Here is a 23,861-nt window from a genome sequence, read left to right on the forward strand (position 1 = left end):
ATAATAGCACCACTCAAATGACACTTTATCATCCTATGCCTAACAAATGTTGAACTTCTCCTCTCCTAATCCCTGTGATTCCCCTTTATTTGCTCTTGGTATCTACTCTCTCACTCTCATCAATCCATCCTAGCCCTACTGCTCTTCAATCTCCATCCAAGTCTACCCTCCCCTTCTGTTAACCTTTCTGCTACATTTTCCTCTCCCTGAATGCTATCCTTATGTTAACAAACTTTCTTTAGCCTTTGACCCTGTTCTCTGATACTACCTTCCATGTCCTTGCACTCATGGAAACTTGACTTCCTGCCAAAAACAATGTCTTTTTGGACACTGTTTCAAGGGTTAGAAGCACCTTTTCTTCCACTATTAGACTGGTAACATTTGGAATAATAGGCCAGGAATAAAAGTAAAAGACTCCTTGCTCTTCACTGTTATTTCCCAAAGGTTTTTAACATGAGTATGTGTGTGTTTGAGAAAGAGAAAGAGAGAGAGAGAGAGAGAGAGAGAGAGAGAGAGAGAGAGAGAGAGATGGATCCCTTTAACAGTCTGCCTATAAAATATTTTTTCAGAATATTGATTTTTAAAATTATAATTCAAGGAAATGGTAAATTTCAGTTAGAGATTATTGAAAATAAAGCTGAATTTTTCCCCCATTTGAGTTCATATGGACCTCAGGTTAAAAAACTTTCCTATATCCATATCCTTACCACTGTCATCTGTCAACCCTCAGGACCCTCTCCTTCCTTTCCCAATGAGTCCAGTACCTGGCTCATAGTTTTCCTCTCCACACAAACCCTTACTATCATGCATGGGAACTTCAAATGCTTGTTGAATGATGATTGATTGATTCAATGTCGATGTCCTCTCAAACATTCTGGCTTTCTAGTTCATCAGACTCCCTGACTCCATTATCCACATCTGAATGCTAAGTCTGACATGCACAGAAGTGGTCATAACCTTGATCCTCTAATCAAAGGTGAGGCCTATAAGAGCCTTTTCCAAGGGAACGGAGATAGAAATACATTAACAATACTCATATGTCTACACTGCTTGAAGGTTTACATAGTATTTTATAAGCTTTTTCTTACTTGATCCTGACAATGTCCCTGTGAAGTAGATGGTACAAGTATTATTAACTTCATTTTGGAGATGAGGAAACTGAGTCAGAATAGGAAACTGACCAACGTCACTTAGCTAGCGAATTTTACCACTAGGATTCAAATCCAATTCTTCTGACTTCAAATCTAGGGCTCTTTTCACCATACCACACTTCTTATTTAGCCTTTTTCTACTATGGCTCGTAATAGTCTAGCTACAGCCCCAGAGCATTTTAATAAGCTTGGTCCAATCTAAGCACAATAAAATTAAAAGTAGGCTTTGGGCCCCAGGTCATCAGGCAAACCACAAATTCTGTTGATGCTTCCTCCTCCTCTCCTCTCTCTCCAGCTCCTTGTGACTTCCTGGATTTGCTCCTATATTTCTTTCCCTGCTACATGACCAAACATTTCTGAATTTTTCATTTTGCAATTTCTCATCCCTTTGGACACAATGGCCCTCAAGTCTGAGTACTCTCCTTGCATTTCAGCAATACTGGTAGTGGGGATACAAGACATAGGAGCAGAGGGTGGTAAGGCCATCGCATAGTTCTTAGGCTGACTAAGAAACACTAATTTAACTGTTGACACTCAATTATATAATCTTTGTACAATGACCAAGTTGATACTCTTAGAGAAACTAAACTGCATTGATAGTAACATTCTCAGTATCAAAGAAACCAGAAGCCATTAAAATGGAAAGAAGCTTCACACATTCACCTTAGAGAAACTAATAAAGGAGTTGGCTGAGTTAGTTGGCTTCCTCATGAATACTGAAGGTTGTAGCAGAACTTGAAGAAAGAAGGTCTTGTTCAAATTGCTTATTGGCTGTGTGACCCAGAACAATTCACTTAACCTGTCAGTTACTCAGTTTTCTCATCCGTAAATTAAGAAGGGTTAGATTTCATGGCTTCTAAGTTTCTGTCCAGTTCTAAATCTATGATCCTATGAGCTGAACCTAGGTCCCATTCTCTGATATATTGCTTACTATCTGTATGACTTTGGACACTTTATTTCTCTGATCTCAGTTTCCTGAAATGCAAAATGAAAGAGTGGGATTAGAGGATTTCATAAGTCCATTTCAGCTCTAAACCAAGATCTCTCCTATGCTTCCCCAGGACTAAGCACCTTTTTGAAGACCTTTGCAGTGATGCAGACCATCCTTGTCCCTTCCCATCACTGCCCCCCCCCCCACCGGCTGCTGCCACCTTGTTTTAAAAGTACCAGTGCACAGTGACTTAGCTTGCAATGATTGTGAGGATTTCCATAGTTTTATTGGAAGGCATAGGTCAGTTTGAGTTTTACCACAAAGGTTTAAAGAAGATGAGTGCAATCACCTGCTATGGTAGCATAAGAAAGTCATATATTCACAACTGTTCAGGAGAAAAGGCCCAAGAGTTTGATTTGAAGACAAGATCTGAAAAGCTAATAGTGTAATATAAGTACTAGCTTTTGCAATCTCAGGTTGCATTGCATCAAAAAATGTATAGTATCCAGATCATAGGGAATTGTATCTCCACTGGAGTTTGTAATGGACAACCCAATATACAGAATTCCCAATATTTTATATCTGTGACATTGGGTCTAGTTTTGGGGGTCAAATTTATAGAAAGACATTGACAATTTAAAGTTTATTCAAAGAAGGGTCAAAAACACAAAACCATACCATATAAGAAATCATTGAGAAAAATGAGGATGCTTAGCTTGGAGAAGAAAGGGTTTGGAGAGCATTCTTTTTTCCAAAGAATGAGGGTCTGTCATCACATGGAAGTCAGAAAGAGGCAAGTAGCTAGGTGGAGTGGACACAGCTTGGGACTTGGAAATGGAAAGACCCGAGTTTGAATCCTATCTCAAATATATATTAGCTGTATACCTCTAGACAAGGCATTTAGTCATTTTCTGTTCAGTTTCTTCACCTATAAAATGGGGATGAATAATAGCACCTACTTTATAGGGTTATTGTGATGATCCAAGTGAGTTAACATAAGGAAAGTGTTTTGTAAACCTTAAAGCTCTATATAAATGCTGGCAATTATTTATTATCAGTGTACTTATTCTGGATGACTCCAGAGAGGCACTGAATGTTGAAAGCTAGAGAGAAACAAAGTTTTTTTCCATAAAAGAAAAAGAATTAGAGTTGTTCAAAATTTGAATGGGCTGCCTTGGGAGTTAATGAGATTCCCCTCACTAGACACCTTAAATAATAGATGGATGTTCACTTGTTGGGGAATATTGGAGAACAAATTCTTCTTCAGGCATATGCTAAATGAGCTGACCTTTTAACCTTTAGACAATTGTAGAAGTTAGCTTCAGTTATGGATACTTCCAGCATCCTATAAATCTCTCTCTACTCCCTCCAACTCAGGTCCACATTCTAGTGTAGGAAGCGACATTGGACTGGTGATCTTATTGACCACCTTCTTCAGACACAAGGAACATCAAATCTAATAGAAAGGTTGTTGCTTGGAGCTCTTATTTGCAAAGTCATTGCATCCCTGAGGATAAAGGCTTCCAGAAGAGTAAGAGAAATTAAAAATTCACCGAATATTTTTAAGTACCATGGCATATAGCTGTCTATGTGGTGGGTGCTAGGAGAGTCACAAAGTTTAGTGAAGAGATAAGAAAAAGAAAATCAAAATGTGACTATTAAACCACCTTCTCAGATAAAGTACTTGATGTGAAGTTGCTTTGAGAACTAACTACTAAACCCTATAAAATGAAAAGTCAAATGACTATTACTATTCTTGTTAACTGGGAACATTCTAACTCTGACAAATTGAGCCATTTCCTTTTACACTTTTCATAATCTCTCAATAGAATCAGAGGCAGAGATCTTTGCTATGGCAGCTCCCAAATACCTCCTCTGTGGCTTAGAAGTCAAGCATCAGGTGACATAACAACCCCATCTACTGGCATAGAAAATGAAGTGATAGCATCGTGGTCTCTTCCAGCCATCATTTCATACCTAAATTTCTGGTTAGGTTAATGTCCATGAAACAACTTTTCTAAAAACACTTTGGGGGTCCTTTTGCCCTTACCATGCACACTCTACCTTGCATTGCATGTATTTGTACACAACATATTCCCTCCATTGTTCAAAAGCTACTTGAAGGCAAGGACTACTTCCTTCTAAATGTTATCTCAACATTACTAGCACTTATAACCACATCTTGAACATAGAAAGCACTAATTAAATGTTTGACAAGAGGCTGGCAGGCTGGGGAATGCTAATATCAATACGCCCTAAATAGGAATGGATTTTGTTTCAAAAGTTGATTTGGTAATCAATTGCTTGAAATTCACAAGACATATGGTAATGAGACTTCCAGATTATCCCACAAAAGATTCAAGAACACATTGTAAGGATTGAAATACTATACATTTATAATGGAAAAGTAGAAAAGAATCCATAAAACCTAAAGTGTTTTATGTCTTCTTGTCACCTTATATGACAAGACCTAGCAGATGAGGCAAGGGAAAAAAATGTTAAAGAGATATTAAACAGGGCAAGACTGCCTTAATGTAGAGAGAACAGAAAAAAAGATCTGAGAGTTATGTGGGGATTACAATGTAAATAAGAGTAAGAACAAGGAGTATACATAGATTAGAATGTACATTTCATCTCACTGTATACTGATTTTGCCCCTATTTGAGTATAGAAGCTGAAGAATTTGGATATTAAAAAACATCTTCCTTCTTCACTAGGTGGCATAGCAGATAGAGGGTTGAACTTGGCATCAGAAAGATCAGAGTTCAAATGTTACCCAGATACTAGCGGTATGCCCCCAGGGTCACTGAACATCTCTCAGCCTCAGCTTCCTCATCTGTAAAAACGGGAATAATAATGGCACTTAACTCACATTGTTGTAAAGATCCAATGACAAAATCTGTCGAAAGTGCTTTATAAAGTTTTGCTTTATAAATAAACCTTATAAATATTTTAAGTGCCATATAAATGATAATACTTATTATTACTGCTTTACTTATTTTGAATACCAGCTGTACTGATACATGGTCTCATTTATTAACAGTGATCATTTGATTTTGCTCTTAGGTAGAAAGCCACTGTCAAATATGAGGAAGGATCAGTGGATGACATGTGGTTATATTATATTTCAGTAGGGATAAATCTATGATTTCATGGGTATAGTGAACTCCCAAGTGAGGGGACTCCCTCTACCAATGCAGGTTAGCACCTCTTGCAAATTATAGACTTATAGAGTTAACTAGACATTAACCTCACTCCCAGTCATGCAGCCAGGATGTGTCCAGAGACATGACTTGAGCCTGAGTTTTCTTGGTTTTGAAGTCAGCTATCTGTCAATCATACTGTGATACCTTTATATCATTCTAAATAATACTAATTCTAAGTCCTTTATTCTGGCAAACTAGAATAGGAAATGAAATAGTCCAGGGACATAAAAGATGGCTCAAAATTATGTCCCTTACACATTGTGCCATTCAGGGATTTATTCTGGTTAAGGGACTTTTCTTTTTGGCTACAATACTATAGGGATGGTTAAACCAATATCATTCCTCTTCTAATGTCAATTACTTTAATAGATAGAATAGCGATCATGAAAGTCAGGTAGTGAACAAGAGGTTTTAGTGGGAAGTGGGGAATAATTTTGAAGACATTTCAGAAGAGAGCACACCAGGGAAAGGTTGTAGAACTTTAGATAATATAGGTTTGTTGCTTGGAACTCTTATTTCCAAAGCCATGGGATCCCTAAGGATAAGGACTTCCAGATGGGTAAGTGAAATTAAAATTTCACCAACTTTTTTCTGTGCAGGTCCTTGGGAGAAAGAGAAGAGGAAAGAAGTAGATTATGGAGTGAAGAATAAAACTCTAATTTGGTAATATTGTCCAGTGTTTAGATGATGTTGGATTTATTATTATTATTATTATTGACATTAATAATAATTTCACATTTTTTTAGCACTTTAAGGTTTATAAAGAGCTTTCCTCATAACAGTTCTGAACGATAGGTAGTACATACATCTCTGCAGTAGGGAGACTGAGGCATAGATGAGTTTGAGGACTCGTAAATGACTTGCTCCATGACACACAGCTAGAGAGGTGAGGCATGAAAAAAGATCTCTGATCCAAGATCAATACTCTTTCCCTTATACATATTCTCCAATGGTAGAGTCTCATATGAAAATCATTTTTGTATTCACCTTTGTTGCCAGTGTGACACCATAGGTAATCAATGGTTGAATTATGATATTGGGACTTTTTCTTTGGGGCAAGGGGAGACGGGATTTGAGTGGGGGTTGAGAGGGAGAGACTACAAACCTAACCTTGCCTCTGGTTATCACAGTTCAGTCTATTCTCCCCTGTCCAGTATAAACTAATCTAACACATCACAGTCCAGTAGATTCCCATCAGCTGTCCTCCCTTGACACTCATGTTGGAAGAAAGGAGACAGAAGAGTACAAGATATACTTCCATCACTGGGAGAAAAATAGTTCCTACTTCTTTCAAGTGAGCCTCCTCCATTGCCCTCTGACTTTCACACATTTTGCTTGACCTCTTGATCTTTATTTTAGATATTTGAAAATTGATCCTACCAATACTCAAGTTTACAGGGACCTCGGCAATCTTAAAAAATGTGATGGCTGGCAGGGGCTGTAGAGATGATGTAGTTTACCTTCACCTCCCTGATGTTGTGATAAAGAAACTAAGGCCCAAAGAGGTCTTGGTCATGGTTCTGGATGGTAAATTACAATCAGGACTCAGACCTAGTTCTTCTGAATTGAAGTCCATTAATCTATCAATCTGTCTTTCTAGAGGTCTTCACTTAAAGAGGGACTTTATGTATAGCACATAGTACTATAGTACTATAACATTTAGAACCGAAAAAAAAATAATTTAGACATCATATAAGTAAACCTCCTCACTTTGTTTTTGTTGTTCAGTTGTTTCAGTCACATCTGACTCTTCATAATCCCATTTGGGGTTTTCTTGGCAAAGGTACTGGACTGGTTTTCATTTCCTTCTCCAACTCATTTCATAAACAAGGAAACTGAGGCAAACAGGATTAAGTGACTTGCCCAGGGTCACACAGCTAGTTAACTGATTTGTCTATAGTCATGGAAGCAGGATTTTAACCCTGGTCATCTTCCTCTAAACATAATGTTCTGTCCAATTTGGGGTTCTATTATTTGAGAATAACTGATAGAAAGATTAGAGAAGAACAATTACTTAAAATTTGGAAAGTAACCCCCATGAAGAAAGCATAAGAAAAATGGATTTATTTAAAGAGACAAGTTTAAAGACTTTATGATATGATTCAAAACATTTTTAAAACAGACAATATGTGATGATTAATAATATGTATTGTTGACATTCTGTTTTTTTCTTCAGATAATATAATAAGTATAGTTAACTGGCAGCTCTCAGGAGTGTGGCCTAGAATGTTATACATTCATTTCCCTTAGGAGAAGGAATTTATTCCCCTTCCAGCATAGAAAAAAAAAATCCCTGACTAGAAAAGAGATTCTCTACTCTTAACCCCATCCCACCCCTCAATACAGAAGAAATCAAGGAGGTTTTCTGTTCTGGTCAGCTCATCAGTGAAAGAGTACAAGAAGAAGTCCCCTCCCCCCATGCTCCATGCATTGATAATGCATCTACATGGAGACAGCATGACTGGGAGCCACAGGGGAAAGAAACCAGTTATAAGATCAGGCATGCTGAGATGAGCCAAGGGGAAAGACAACGTTAAGCACAGTCTCAGTCTTTCACTGAAGTATCCTGCCCCAGGGGTAATAAAATAATACCTTCTAGCTATCCAGAGGTAGAGTCTTGAAACTAAGTAAGCTTTCAAAACTTGACTCTCAAGTTACAGAGAAGCTGCTTTTCCTCAGCTTCTCTGGTAAAAATCAATAATGAGGTTGCATTAATTTGGAAATAAAAGCTAAGAAATTTTCTTTATATTCATTTCTTTATGGTTCTGTCCCAATTAAATATTTCACTATTTCAGTGTATTATTCTTAGTAGATCTGATCTGTTAATAGTGGTAAGCAGGATATCTAGACCCAAGTTTGACATTAGAGGTTCCCAGATTCAAAGTGAGATGTGGGCTCAAGCTAAATAATATAATGATTAGCATCTTAATAACCCTACACTGAATCCACATTCATGAAAAATACTAAGTTGAACCATACAATTACAACAAAAAAGACCTCACATCTTGAACTGCAATTCAGATTTAAGGGAGTCAAAGAAGAACATCCTAATTGCAAATTAGGGAAAAATTTGTAAAGGTTTTAAGATACTATTAAAAGAGATTTTTGGAATCTCCTTTCCTGAAGGTTTTTTTTTTCTTTTAAATTTAGATAAATACATTTGATCAAAACCTTATATAGAGTAGTGAACTAGAGAGGAGTTCTCCCTTTTCTTTCTAATCTGACTATTTATTACCCTTTGAAGCAGAAATGGGCAACCCACAAACAGATCACTGGAAGTCTCTGTACTACCTTGTCATCATCCTCACAGGTCATGACATTGGAGAATGGAATTTCTGCTTTAAACATCTTCCGACAGTGCATTAGCTGGACCAATAAGTAACAGACCGTTTTGAACTTCATCCTTTTGGCTGGTTTTATATCTGAGAGAATAAGTCCAGGAAATATCTGTGCAAACAAACAAGAGGTAAAAAAAAAAAGAAACATTAAAGTAAGTCATAACAATCACATTGATAAAATTCAGATAGATAATACATTAATCTCTCCATGAATAAAAATGGATTCTAAAGATACTTCTTTGTCAGAAACCTTATTATCTGAAGCAAAAATAACATACAAGTAGTATGGATACATTCTTTCTAGAATGTCAGATAAGGAAGGAGGATACCAGGCAAACATATCATTAAATGCTAACAAAAATAATACTAAAAGAGGTGAAAAATATAAAATCGACATGTGAGAGTGCTGGGACAGAGGAAAGCATGGTTTGGGGGTATGTAAAAGTCAGAGTGAAGCTCAAATTGCTCTCAAATAGATAGGTAGGGAATGGAGAGGAGGGGACTAAATGGTTGGCAAGGAGTCTGTGAAAGGGTACCTTTCAAGAAATGACTGACAAGGGACATTTCATTTCCCCCTGTAGTTTCTGGGAATAGACCTCTAGTAAGAATTGGGAAAATAGAGAGGTAAGAAGGTGACAATCCAGCTGTGTGCCCTTAAATGGATTGCTATTCTCCACTCCTAAAAATCACTTTGCACCTGATTGCTAGTTTCTGTAAATACCTTTAAAAGCATAAACTATATAGATCTATAGAGAAATCTATACTCCTCTAGATAAAAAGCTGAGAAAGTTAAACCACAAATGCTAATTAAGGTATCACAATGAAATGTACTCACGTAAGTGCTTCCAATTGTAACCCAAACATTTTGTTTCCTATGTCTCTAATGTATTTATCATGGATAATACATGGCATGCCATTGTTTTCTGTGTCCAGTATGAGTCTTATCCTTATGTCAGACTTGCCTTTCCATGAAGATGAGGGGCTATCATATCTAAATCCAAGCACTGTATCACTCCATTCTCCCAGCATCTCATAGTGTTAATGGTACATTCTTCAAAAATGTTTGTTGAATTGAGTTGAAACTAATTGAAATGAAATAGCCAATAACATAGCTTGATAATGAAATTGTTCCCTGTCTGAATAGGTTAGAATGAAGTGGAGTCAATGAACAAGGTGAAAAAAACAGGTCCAGGAAACAGTGACCAGAAACACAGAAACACTATTTACACCTTTTCCTAGGGTCAATCTTAGGACTGTTTTTTTTTTTTTTACTTTCTTTGTAACCTCAGCATTTTGCACAGTGCAAGGCAGATAGTAGGTGCTTAATAAATGCTTGTTAACTGGAGTGTGAAAGAAGGGAGAGAAGAGAAGAAAAAAATATAGAGGGATATGCAGGTGTAATAAGGAAATGGCCAATGATGGCCTAGTCCTTAAAGCTTGAGCAATATTCCCTACTAACTTCCAGTTTAATACATGGGGCACTTGATGAGCCTTCTTCAGCTATGAATGACTGAGGAAATGGTGCTGTGTTGTTGATGAAGAATTTTCTAACTGGCTTCAGAATCTATGGAGCTGGCTCAACAGAAGCTGAGACAGAATTGAGTGGACACAAAATGTTTGAGTGACTTGTGTCTTTTCTTGCTTGGAAGCAAGCAAAGTAAGAAGTCATGCCAGTTACTGGATGGGGACATCCCTTCCCCCACCCAGCCATCAAGCATCCATGAATGAATGGTGCCTCTTTCTTTTGTCTCCGGTGGTTATTCTTTCCTGATCATAGATGACTGCATACTCAGAAATGAAATCCAATTGGTTACCACCTTGTAAGCCTTGAAAAGCTGGAAGAGACATCAGATACCTGACAAATGGAGCTGGTTGCAGGGTTGACCAGTAGCTGCAGCAGCTGAGTCCAATGAGGACCTTAAGTAACAGCCAAGAAATCTGCTTGACCCAAACCACAGTGTAGTAATCCAGCAGCTCAGTCCCACCTGATCAATAGAGTGACTTCTCTGTCACTCAGTGCCTCATTCTGAAACTAACTAGGTGGAGACCCTATGAGGGAAGAAAATGACTCCTATGACCAAGAGGTACCCCTTTGTGCTTCAAATTTCAGCCCATGGATGAGTGAGCCTTCCAGTTTGGGGAGATGTTTTTTTATAATTTTCTGTCCTTGTTATACTTACTCAGTAAGTGTGTCTTTGTAAAAGCTAATTCATGTCAAATGTCTGATTGATATTGGGGCCATGCTATATGGGGCCCATGATTGATATTATTAGAACATTCTAATCTCTCAGAATTACCATTAAAATTCTCAGGATACAATAGTCAGCTACTGTCTGGGGCTTCAATCACCAGAGGTGGTTGATAGAATGAAATCAGAAGGGAAGCTATGTGAGAATTCACTTAGAGGCAGCATTGCACATAGCAAACTGGCCTGGAAGGCAGGAAGACTGGAGATTCACATCAGCCTCTGCTTCATGCTGGCTATACAACCCTGGGTAAGTCACTCAGTACTTCAGTGCTATAGGCAACTCTAAGTGAGAAGGTGCTGGCCTGAAATAGTGGAATAAATTTCTTCATGTGAGATTCTGCTCTACCAATGAAATCACAAGGCAAGCACCTCTGCCCACTGGAGAGAAGGATTCCTAATATAGATTTTATTACATTGGAGTGTTCTTTCTAGGATATTTATTAATCAAGCTATTGCTGCATTTTAATTTTTATTCACATACATTATTTTTACCCAAGTCATTCCTTGACATGAGGAGTCTATACTATTAATAAATACAGAAATGAATAATGTCGCATTTCCATAGTGCTTAAAGATTAGAAAGCATTTATTTCACAATTATCTTGTTAGTAGTTAGTATGAGTATTATTTTCCCATTTTGCAGATGTGGAAACTGAGGCCTTAAAGGGGTAAAGTGATGTGTTTGGGGTCACTTAGCTGGTAAGTGGCAGAATCAGAATTTGAAACTAAGTCTTATAACTTCAAATCTATTTAGCTTGTTAAATACCCTATTCTCTCCTCTCCAAAGTAACAACTCAATTAATGAATATGGTACTGATTTGGTAAATGATGATGGATAACATAAGATCCACAGCATGATGGAAAGACATTGATTCTTTTACTTACTTTAATTATCTCTTTGTCTCACATCTAAGTATGAAACCTATAGCCAAACAGCCTATCCATGGCAAGCTTGCAACCTTGGGTCTAGAAAATTCGTATTAGAAATCAATCAACTTCTGCTTAATGGGCATTGAAAAATGATGGAAAAGTCAAGTTTCCATTTCAGCAATGACAACTTCATGCTTTCCTTGTCACCAAAGGGAGGAAAAATGAGTGCCTTTCTAGCCTATAAGCTGATTAGAATGCTTTAAGAATGGAAGGAGGAGAGTCATGAAGGTGCATTCAGGGCACTGGAACGATCCCTCCCCATCTTTTACTCCTCTATAGGGATGCTTAGGAGTGCTGGGGAATAGACAGATTGCTGTTGTGGGGGATCTGGTGGTAGATGTAGGGATCAGTCTTGGAAAAGAGAGAATGGAGTGTTAATAGAGAATTGGAAGAGTCTAGGTTAGGGAGAGAGAAGGGTGTAGAGCTTTTTTGGATGTCAAAAGATTGTGTGAGTGAAAAGGCAGAGTGGGAGATTCTGCTCAATGCTACTAAAGCTTTTGTCTTGGGTTGTGTGTGTGTGTGTGTGTGTGTGTGTGTGTGTGTGTGTGTGTGTGTGTGTGTGTGTGTGTGTGTGTGTGTGTGTGTGTGTGTGTGTGTGTGTGGGGTGCGCGCGTGCGCATTGGGGAGGGAAGGGAAGGGAAAGGTAACAGATACTTATTTCAACTCGAGTTAATGGCTACACTAGTCCCACCCAGCATATACCACTAAGTGATGGTGACAGCTGTGGGATCAGATATGGTTTAGTCTGCTTATCTCAATTGTACTGCCTAAGCTTGCTTCTGGCTCCAGTTTGAAGAACACAATGGTGGCCCTGGGCAAACTACTTAACAAAGCCTTTGAAAGACTGATTGATGAGTAAATGAAGACATAGATATGGATCAGTGTAGTCCCATCACAATTATAGACTCCAAGAGCTGGGGGAGACTTTAAAGATGATCTGTTTCAAAACTCAACTCAATGCAAAAATCCCTTCTATGCTACTCCTGGCTATCCAGTCTAGGTTTACATATCTCTAGATCAGGGAATCAGGAAGTGCTTGGTTTCAGTTCTGCCTTGAACACTTGTAAAATAAGAATAATAATACCTCTGGTATCTCCTTACAGGGTTGTGAAGAGGCATGAATAGGAGCAAAGACTTTTTTTAAACTTTGAAGTGCTATAAGCCTGTAAGATTTCATTATTAAGGAGATGACCCTGGCTCCCATGTTGGCTTCCAGTCCTACAGCAGGCAAAATCTTTACAGACCAAGCTTTATGAACATGCCATGTAGCTGTCAATCTACTGTAACAGAGCTGGGCAGCTAGGTAGCACAGTTGATAGAGTTCCAGGCCTGAAGTCAGTAAGACTAATCTTTCTGAGTTCAAAGCTGGCCTCAGAAGCTTAGTAGCTGTAGGACCCTGGCAAGTAAGTCACTTAACCCTGTTTGCCTCAGTTTCCTCATCTATAAAATGAGCTAGAAAAGGAAATGGCAAATCACTCCAGTATTTTTGCCAAAAAACAAAACAAAACCCAAAAGGGGCCACAAAGAGTCAGACACAACTGAAAAACAACTCAATAACAAAAATGTAACAGAGAAGCCCCTTTCCTCACCAAGAGACAGAATAGAATCCTCAGTCTGCCATCAGCATTGATATATTAGGAGGTTGATCAGATCATCTCTAAGGTTCCTTCTGGCTGAGATAAGAAGATACTAGGATCATAGATGTGAGAGTTGGAAGATCTGCTAATACCCCACCCCATACCCAACTTAGCAAAATATGCCATCAAACAGTTTCATTTTACTGATAAGGAAACTGAGGCCCATAGAGGTGAAGTAGCTGTCTAGCTTTTCTGCCATGCCACTTGCTTTACCTAAAGCTCTCTTTCTGAACTATTCCCCTTTCACACAGGCTGCTTTGCTCCCCTGGGGATTACCCCCAAAGAAGCCTACAGACTAATTTGTGAGTCCTAGCCTAGACCCATCATAGCACAAGAAGCTCTAGCCACACTGCTCCCTTTACTTATAGGTGACCCTGTTCTACTCCACCCCCACATCAGCTGCTTAGCCTCCATGTAGGTACTATCTTTCTCTCCTCTACCTCCTTTTCGTCTCTGATTTTTTTTATTTTTTTAATTTGACTTCCCCTATTAGAATATAAGCCCCTTGAGAGTAGAGTTTGTTTTGTTTTCTTGTTTTAGCGTCTCCAGCACTTAGCACAGTGGGTGGTACCTAGTAAGTTCTTAATAAAAGTTCTATCATGGATATTTAATGCAGAGATAGGATTCACACCTATATCTCCTGACTCTAAGATTTATCCTCTTTTAGAACACCACCTTGCCTTTCCCTATAATTATTGGTGGATATTATTTATTATAAAAATATATGTTTACCTTAGGAGCATAAGATTTTTTGTTTTAGAGCAGCAGAGGCCTTTATAAGCCATTCAGCCTAACTATACCTGGTAACCAACAGGCCACAAGTCAACAAGTAAAAAAGTATGATTCCACTCATTATGCTATGCATTAAGATCTCCCCTTTCAATAATGTATGGGGTACGGGGTGGGAGATGAGGGTGACAGTAGTCACCTAGCATCAAATCATTCCTGGGACCATGTACAAGGGAGGTTAGTTTTTCTATCTTCTCCCCTGGAGGTTTGGGTTCCTCCTTAGTGGCCTTGAATTAAGAGGGTTCTTAGTCAAAACCTGATCTATAGAAGAGCTGAGATATTACCCCAATTCTTAGGCTCCTTAACCTCTTTGGGACTAAGGGAACACAGGGCTATTAGTCTAAACTCACTTATTATGACTGCCAAATGAAATGGAGCCCCACTGGAAAGCCCAGACCTTGGCTAACTCACCAAGGTAACAGTTCCTGATTGGCTCCAGTAACTTAGTATAAAACTCATTCGATTTGCAACATTCAGCTATGAGTGATGTTTTCAATTTAATGAGGCTCTAATTCCCTGAAACTATATTGAATGGAACAATTTAGAACACATATTAGGAGACTAAGTATCTCATTACAACACAAATCAAAGAAATTGCCTTTTGATAGAGAAAATAAGTTATTAAGTAAAATATTTTGCATACAACATTAACTTGGGGAACCCTTAACAAAACAGACATACACAGACACATATTATGCATACATGTACACACACATATACACACATGTTCCTAAGAATTAACACAGACAAAACACACTCTACATGACCTAGAACCCTAGTCTCCCAGGGTTCCTTGCTTGTGAAGAAATGTTTATTTTCACATTTAACAAAGTCTTTTCTGGTATTTTTGCTTAGGTGCTAAATGTGAAAACTTGTTCCTCTACAAAGCATCCTTTATTAAGGGGCACAGTGGATAGAGTGCTGACTGGTCAGGAAGACCCGAGTTCAAATCTTGCCTGAGATACTTACTACCTACATGACCCTGCTGAAGTCACAGCCTCTGCTTGCCTCAGTTTCCTCATCTGTAATATGGGAATAATAATAGCACCTGCCTTATAGAGTTGTTCTGAGGATTAAATGAGATCTTTGTAAAAGTACTTTGCCAATTTTAAAGTACAATATAAATGCTAGTTATTATTATTAAATCTTAGATTGGCTTTAAAATGTAATTTTGTTATACAATGCTTTGGTTGGGTCTTCAAAAAAGCACTTACTAGATTTCACTACCAATTTTGTATTATTAATAGTTCACTGAGGAAGAATAGTCTCTCCTATGGATAAAAATGCAAAACAAAAGTGAACTATATGATTCCGTTAAATACGCATATGTGTATAGATGCATATATATTACATATATATTTAAAGCTAGGATGCCACTGTGTCTGTATATTTGAGGATTTAAGTAACATCTCAAACAGATCACTTGTTTTCTTGTTTTTAAGGGATCTGAGATAATGCAGAATATCAGTATAGATTTCAAAAATCATCCCCAAATTTTCTTTTTCTTGATCCCTTTTTAATTCTTATGCTGACTTCCAAGTCTTTTTTTGTAATAAAGAAATATTTTTTCTCACAGGATAAGGACTACAAGTGTATGTATGTGTGTAAATACATATATATATGTAAATGTACGTTGTTGTTCAGTCATTTTTCAGTCATGTCTGACTCTTTGGGGTTTTCTTGGCAAAGATACCAGAGTAGTTGGCCATTTCTTTCTCTAGCTCTTTTTACATAGGAGGAAACTGAGGCAAACAAGGTTAAGTGACTTGTCCAGGGTCACACAGCTAGTAAGTATCTGAAGCCAGAGTCAGGAAGATGAATCATTTTGACCCCAGACCTAGCACACTATCCACTGTACCACGTAGCTACTCTATGTGTATATACTCGATGTGGTTTTAACAGATTTTGCCAATATTATTATTTATGTCTGTCTCACAGATAACATATAGCTTTACATTATAAATAGATTATAACTAGCTACCTGCTAGAATCAGATAAGCAGTCATTTGAAAGCCCATACTATTCGATGAAAAAAAAATGCCCACTAATAATCTATAGTACATCACTACATATTCTCCTTAATCCAGAATTCTGGCAATCTGCTAGAAGCTGATATACCAATAAAAATGTTTTGGAAAATAATTTCAGTGGTACAATTCCTTCTCACCATGGAACAAACACTATTTGATATTTGATTATCATCTAATATTAAGTAGCCATCATGTTTTCACTGCAATTTTCTAAGAATACCTTCCTTAGTGGAACATCTGATGGTGACTGCGAAGTCAGTATGCCTTTCATTGGTATAAGCTACTATTATTCATTTTCTAGGTCTACATACTCAGAAAAAAAGCACAATGTCCTTTTTCAATAGAGCAATTGTACATGAGATGTTTCCTTAATACCCTTCACTTAGTGGCAGGTTGTAAATCCATTTTTGTTTCTGCCAGTTGCAAGAGCACAATAATCACAACCCAGTTTTGATAACCAGTACCATATTTCTAAGAACTGTTGCCAATGAACCTTAGGTTAAGGTAAAAAGCGATAGAATGAACACTCCAGTGGTCCTCTATTACCTCTTGGATCAAATATAAAATCCTCTGACTTTTGAAGCCTTTTATAACCTGTCACCTTCCTACTTTTCCAATCTTCTTACACCTTTCTTTCTTCCACTCCTATTCTTGCACTTCCTTCATACTCTGCAATCTGGTGACATTGGCCCCCTTTCTGTTCCTCATAAAAGATACTATCTCCCTACTCCAAGCAATTTCACTGGCTAGCCTTACTCCAAACGCTCTCCCTCTGTAACTCCATCACCTGGTTTTTCTGGCTTCCTTCAAACCTCAACTCAAGCCTCCCCTTCTGGGGGCTATCTCCAGTAGTCCTCATCTATATCTTGCCACTGGACTCAGATGGTTCCAAGGAGAAAGTGAGGCTGATGACTTTACACAGCCCTCCTTCACTTAATCTAATTCACTTTCAAGTCATGGCAACACTTTCCTGATGTCATGATCCTCTTCAAGAATAAGAAGGAAGGACAAACAACAAAGCCCCACCTTCTACAAGGACCTTTTCCTGATTCTCCTTAATGCTAGTGCCTTTTCCTGGAGATTATCTCTAATTTATCCTGTATATATCTCCTTTGTACGTAATCCTTTGCATACTGTCTCCTTCATTAGACTATGAATTCCTTGAAGGTAGGGACTTTGTTTTAGCTTTTCTTTCTAGGGCTTAGCACAGTGCCTGACACACATTAGGTGCTTAATAACTGTGCATTGACTTAACTGGGATGAAATGATATAACCAGGTCCTTTGGGAATCTTAATTAGAGTCCAAATTAAACCTGTCTTAAATTAAAACCCATGGCAATGAAGGTTACATTACAGCAAGTGAGCTTCTAAGAGATGGTTATTAGAAAATTCTGTGGAAGAATCATTTATTTTCCATTCTCCTCAAACAGAGAGGGAATCTTAGTGTCCTCATTTTTGAAGACATTCCCTTCACACTCACTCCCTTCCCCCTAATCTTTTGCTTTAAAGAAGTGGAACAGTTCCACATCAGCAAAATCAGGAAACTTGGAAGGCTCTGGTTTAGAATGGTAGAATGAATTTAATTCAGTGTTTTTGGAAGGAGATTCTCAAATGCCTCGAAAAAATATTTGCTCTTACTAATAATTAGGCCATGCTGGGAAAATTGTCTCAGTGACTTTAAAGAAGGAAGAGTAAAATGGATATCCAGTCTCTTATCTTTGGGGTATGTATGGAAGATGTCTATTCCAAAGGAATTTGGCTTCCATTAGGATAAGGACTGGACCAGTGATTTTACTGGTATAGGTAAGGAAATTCTCTCTTCCACTGCATATTAGCACCTCCTCTGTGACTTATAGTCTTAGAGAACTCCCAAGAACACTAAGAGGTAAGGGACTTGCCTAAGATCCCACAGTCAGTAAGCGTCAGATGTGGGACTTGAACATAGGATATCTTGGCTTCTAGGCCAGCTTTTTACCACATACCATCATATTTCTCTTCACTTCCATAGAATGAGAAAAAGCATAGATGGCATTCAGAGAGCATGGGCCGGGCATAATGGCACAACTTGGTGGAGAGTCCCCTTAGGCCCCAGCCCTCAGGGGAAGTAGAGGGGCCAAAACTCTCCCTCAGAGTGTACCCTGCCTACAATTCCATGTGTCCATGAGTAAATGTTGAAATAATTGAACACATAAAGCATTTTCAACTAGAGTGTTAGTGCTTTAAGTAAAAAACAAAAACAAAACTCCGGAGAATATTTTGACATCTAATTTCAGAATAATTGGTAGGTGGTTCTTTGGTGACATGTGCTAGCTTTCCTTTTTGAGACACAAAAACACTCGGGTGGAGAACTAGTCTCTTTGGGATAAGGCAGGGCTAATTTAACCTCCACATTGCCAAAAAATAAAGGGAGTGCGTGTGTGACTTCAACAGAGGTTTGGTTATCTCTGCACTGACTTTCTTGCTTCACGGCATTACATTCATTTTTCCTATTTTAGGATAAATGTAAGAGATGTACAAAAGATAAAACAGCATTCTCATATATGACCGCATTTTAGTGGTGGAGAGTGGGGAAGAAAAATGATGAGTCATTTCCCGCCATAAGTATCCACTCCCCAGTCATTAATATGGACACTTTTGGAAGGTGGTTTATTTAGCTTCTACATCTATTGTGCTAACTGGATTCTTCTTCACTCAGTGATATGAATAGTTTCCAAGAGTAGCCTACAGCTGATGCAAGAGAACAATTTGTTCTCCATTAAACAGTGACAGATGACATCTTGATTTAGCTAGATAAATTCTCTAGATTTTTATGACCCTTCGTCCCTTCCTTTACCCATGGCAATCAACTGAAGTAACATTTAGCAATGAATTCTGCTATTTACTGCCTGGGTAAACTTGGGCACATTGCTGTCACTTTCTGGGTCTCATTTTCCATATCTGTAAGCATCAGAAGTTTGGATTAGGAGGCTAAGGTCCTTTCCAGCTCTCAGTGTGTTACGAATCTACAATTGTGTTCTGCTATAGGAAATATCACATCAAAAAATATTTACTGAGCATCTTTTAAGTCTCAGATATTCTTTTATATTAAATGTAAGGCATAGTATCATCCCTCCTGAAGTTTTTAAGTCTATAGGACGAAACATTTCTCTGACTGATGCACAGTAATGTTGGAAATGTCTGTGGAGATTTGCAAAGTGGCATATTGACTAGTCTGTGACCTTGCTGGTAAAGGCTATCCATGGGAGTGCAATTCATGATGAAATTTTTCTGCCAGTCTGAGGTAAGCCTTTGGCTTTTGGAGCATGCTGCTAACTTGCCATTCACTATAGAATTTGAATAGAAAAGTTCTATTTTTCTCAGGTAGGTGTAATACTATGTGGTCTAAATCAGCCAGATATTTTATCAGTGTGCCATGATTTGTGCTGCAGTGTAATCAAAGATGCAAAATGCTTCTCTCCAAGACCTTCCAACAACCTGGAAAAGATCTAAAGTCAGAGCTGTAATAATAACATATTTCTCAAGCACTTTAAGGTTTACAAACCACCATCAAGCTAATATTATTATCACCATTTTACAGATGAGGAAATGGAGGTTTATTGAGGTTAAGTGAGATGACTGAGATTAAAGAGCCAGTTGCTGGCAGTCCTAATTAGTTAATTCTGCACTTCATTAGACATACATTGGACATCATTTTTATTGGAAGAATGAATACCTGTTACAGCATTGTTCTACTCCTACTGGTGAAATAAATATAATAAATGCATATACTTAATAATATTATGTTGATAACATTTTACTGTTTATAATTCCATATTCATGGATTATAACTTCTGCTTTAGAAATGAAGAAACTTAAGCTCAGAGGGTTTAAGTGACTTGCCCATTGTAACCCAGCTAGTTAAGTATGACTTGAAGTCCACTATGCCAAGCTGTAGACCTTAAATAGGTGTTTTGTTGGGTATCAGGTGTGATGATTTCATATACATAAAAAAGGAAATCCCAAAGGTTGAACTCTGGGAATATCATCAGTCCCTTTTTTCATACATAGACATTAAGGCTTGCTGTTCAGAGGGTATAAAAGCTACAAATTTGAAAACATAAGCAGACACATTAAAAAAAAATAAAAACAGCTTCAAACAGGCAGTTCAACATTACATAATAGAAGAGGGAAGAATTTGCCTACCTTTCTCCGATGGGATGGTACAATAAAAAAGGTTTCGATATTATGTTTTTTCAAGAAACTGTTCCTCTCGTGTCCAAAACCTGGTTCTACCTCGTAGTCCCCATTTAGGCACTCTAAGGTCGTCTTTGTGATATGAACCTTCCTAGAAAAAAGGAGGCAGATGTTCTGAAAGGAAAAACATTACAAGAGCTCCTGGCTATTTCAAAACTCAATTCTCGCTATTTTGAATGCTCCATTGGAAGCACTGTTATCAAGGCTAGATCAAGACATTTTGAGACTTTATCTTATGTAAAATATAAGAAGGTCCATAAATAGAGTATTACTTTCATAGAAAGGCCACAGTAACCAACAAGTTTAGTATTTATCTTTCCATATATACAAAGGTGAGTCACCTTAAAGAAAGAGGAGGAGGGGTAGGTAAAGCAGAAAGCAGAGATATAATAGAGAAAAGAGAAAGGAAAAAGAAGAAGAAATAAGGAAGGAACAAAAGGAAGGGAATGTTGGCAGAATTATTAAGAAAAAAAAAACTGAGCATGGCCCCAGTGAAGAGAAGATACCCTACCCTACTCCTTTGCAGAGATGGGGAGTCCACAGGTGGAGAACAGTGCATATCTTTGTAGATTTTTTTAGTGTACTGATCAGTTTTGCTGATTTTTTCCCTTCTTCCTCTTTTTCTTTAAAAAAATATTCTTTGTGACAAAGGATGACTTTAGGGAGGGAGGAACACTGGGATGTTAGGAGAAATTTAGACAATATTAAAATAAAATATATCATTGAAATTAATTTAGAAATAGGACAGAAAAGAGGAAAAGGTAGAATAAAAAGGGGAATCATGAGAAAATGGTAAAAGAGGGCAAGAAAAAGGAACAAAACAGAACCATTTCACTAGGTGGGCTGGGAAATCCCATTAAAGCCTTCCAACTAGAACACAGTTACTTCAAAATGATAGGAGCTCTCCTTTTCCCCCTTATAATCCCTTGGAAATTCTGACACATGGTATAAAGTCTTTAAAAATCATGTTGGAAAGGTGGGCCTTAGGCCAAGAACAATTTTTCCCCTTTAGGAAAATGGATTAAGGTAAGTAGGTGGCACCATGAATAAAGTGCTGAAGATAGAGTCAGGAAGACTGGAGTTCAAATCTAGCCTCACACACTTAATAGTTTTGTGACCTTAAGCAAGTCATTTAATCTCTGTCTTGGTTTCCTCATCTGTAAAATGAGAACAATAATAGCAACTCTTCCCAGGGTTGTTGTGAAGATAAAATGAAATAATATTTGTAAATTGCTTTACAGACTTATACATATATATGCATATATATATGTAATATATAATATATACATAATATATATAAAATATATAACTATATAAAAACATTGTTATTATTATTATTATTATGTTATTTTTATTGATGGTATCTAACCTTTTAAGACAATAATTTTTGTCCTGTTCATTAGTCCTAAAGACCTATCCTTCTCCAATGAAAAGGGCTACAGGGTGGGGAACCTGTGGCCTTAAAGTCACACGTAGCCCTCTAGGTCCTCAAGTGTGGCCTTTTGACTGAATCCAAACTTCAGTAAAAAGGGCTGTACTTGAGGACCTAGAAGGTCACATGTGGCCATGAGGCCGCCCTGGGCTAAGATATCTATGAAAGCGAAGTCCTTTCGTTTACTCCAGGAGAGAGAGGTGTGGCCCAGCTGACTTGGTTATTTAACTATTCTTGAATATTAACCCAGGCTGTATTTTAACATGTATTTTTCTTCCTCATGATTCCTATAAATGTTCCCCCAAATCATTTTGTGACATTCATGTTGGAGGAGAGACAGGCTATATCAGTTTGAACAACTTTCTTGTTCCAAGTTAGAAATAACTTGCTTAGAGATTAATATTAAATTAAATAAAATTGTTTCTGGAAGATGGGCCTAAAAGCACAGAGTGCAGAATTAGTATTAATAGTTTTTTCTTTGACAAAACAAATATTTTTATTAATGGTCAACTCATTATTGTGTCTAAGATTATATGGGGAAATGTTTCAAAGAGTAAAAATTATAGTCTTTCTTTTTACATTCCCTTTAAAAGGAAGAAACCCTTTCATCCTGTTGGGTTGGGATTAGCTCCCAACTGCTCACCGAAAAAGAGATACAATCAATTTACAGATTCACCCGTGTTATCTTGGCAGCCTGAAGTGCGACTATTTGCAGACTTCAACCACCTAACTTACTACTAAGTAGTTCGTTTGGCACTAGGGCACAACCCTGCTGACAAAAACATTTCTCCCTAACCCACTAATCCTCAGGCCCTTGGAGAGAGAAATCTTGTAATCTGTTCTGCCAAATTATTTGGTCTGGCAACTTCTGTTTATGCCAGTGGTTCTCAGTCTTCTTGCTCTGTGGCTCTTTTGTTTGGGACAAGGGGAGGGCAAGGGAGAGGGGCCAGGGATATGACGATAATGAAAGAAGAGGATAAGGACAGAAGTGAGAGAAAGGGATAGAGGAATAGAAAAGGACAGAAAGGGGGAAAGGGAAACAAATGGGAGGGGGAAAGGAAACAGGAGAGAGGAAAGGAAAGAAGAAGAGGGGAAGTGAGGGAAAATGAAGGAAGGGAGAAAAGAAGGGATGAAAATAGAAGTAACGTTAGGTAGGTACACAAGGAACACAGGAGGGAGAGAGGAAAAGAAGGTAGAGAAAAAAGAAAGTATGAAAGAAGAAAAAGAGAGGGAGAGAGAGGAAAAAGAAGAGAATAAAGAAGAAATGCATTTTCCCTTTATTGGGAAGTGGCCCAGCAGCTAGGTGACTCAGCAGATAGAGCACTGGGCTTAGAATGAAGACTCGTCTTCATGAGTTCAAATCTGGCCTCAGACACTCACTAGCTGTGTGACCCTGGACAAGTCACTTAACCTTGTTTGTTTCAGATCCCCAACAGTAAAATGAGTGAAGGAGAAAATGGCAAATCACTCCAATATCTTTGTCAAGAAAACCCTGAATGAGTCAAACCACAAAGATTCAGACACGACCAAAACAAATGAACAACAGCCCCAGCACTTGCTGAAAATTCAATGGGTTTGGAAATCAGAAGATAAGTATTCAAATCCCTGCTTTGCCACTTAATACCTATGTTATCTTGGGCAATTCACTTACTATTTCTGGAACTCAGTTTATTCATCTATAAAATTAGGGGGTTAGGATTAGAATATCTCTAAGTCATTTTCTAGTTCCATAATCTATTATCCTACTGTCTTACAAATTAAATATGATCAGAAAATCAGGGAGAGGAAGGGAAAGAGCCAGCCTCAGAGATAGGCTGTGTTACCACACATTGCTTCCCTATAAGGGAAGAAGGACTTGTGTTAAAAGGAGCAAGGGACTGATAAAGGCACCTGGGTTGCCCAGAACTTGTCTATGAGAAGATTAAAGATGCAATCA

At 37.9% G+C, this 23,861-nt stretch overlaps 1 protein-coding gene across 3 annotated transcripts in view; it reads right to left on the reverse strand.

Annotated features, from left to right (window-relative positions):
* Window positions 1-23,861, reverse strand: part of ADCY1 (adenylate cyclase 1) — a 334,238-nt gene that overhangs the window by 74,741 nt on the left and 235,636 nt on the right. For all 3 annotated transcript variants that reach the window (XR_003566882.1, XM_027837234.1, XM_027837233.1), the window contains exons 7-8: window positions 20,443-20,584; window positions 8,580-8,735 (exon numbers count right to left, since the gene is read on the reverse strand). Coding sequence is in view for 2 of the 3 variants with exons in the window: in XM_027837234.1 (XP_027693035.1) it covers window positions 8,580-8,735; window positions 20,443-20,584 (298 nt within the window). In the remaining variant the exon portion in view is untranslated. The remainder of the gene's footprint in view (window positions 1-8,579; window positions 8,736-20,442; window positions 20,585-23,861) is intronic.

This window comes from Vombatus ursinus, unplaced genomic scaffold (assembly GCF_900497805.2).
Source record: "Vombatus ursinus unplaced genomic scaffold, bare-nosed wombat genome assembly UNPS02014820.1, whole genome shotgun sequence".
Lineage (NCBI taxonomy): Eukaryota > Metazoa > Chordata > Mammalia > Diprotodontia > Vombatidae > Vombatus > Vombatus ursinus.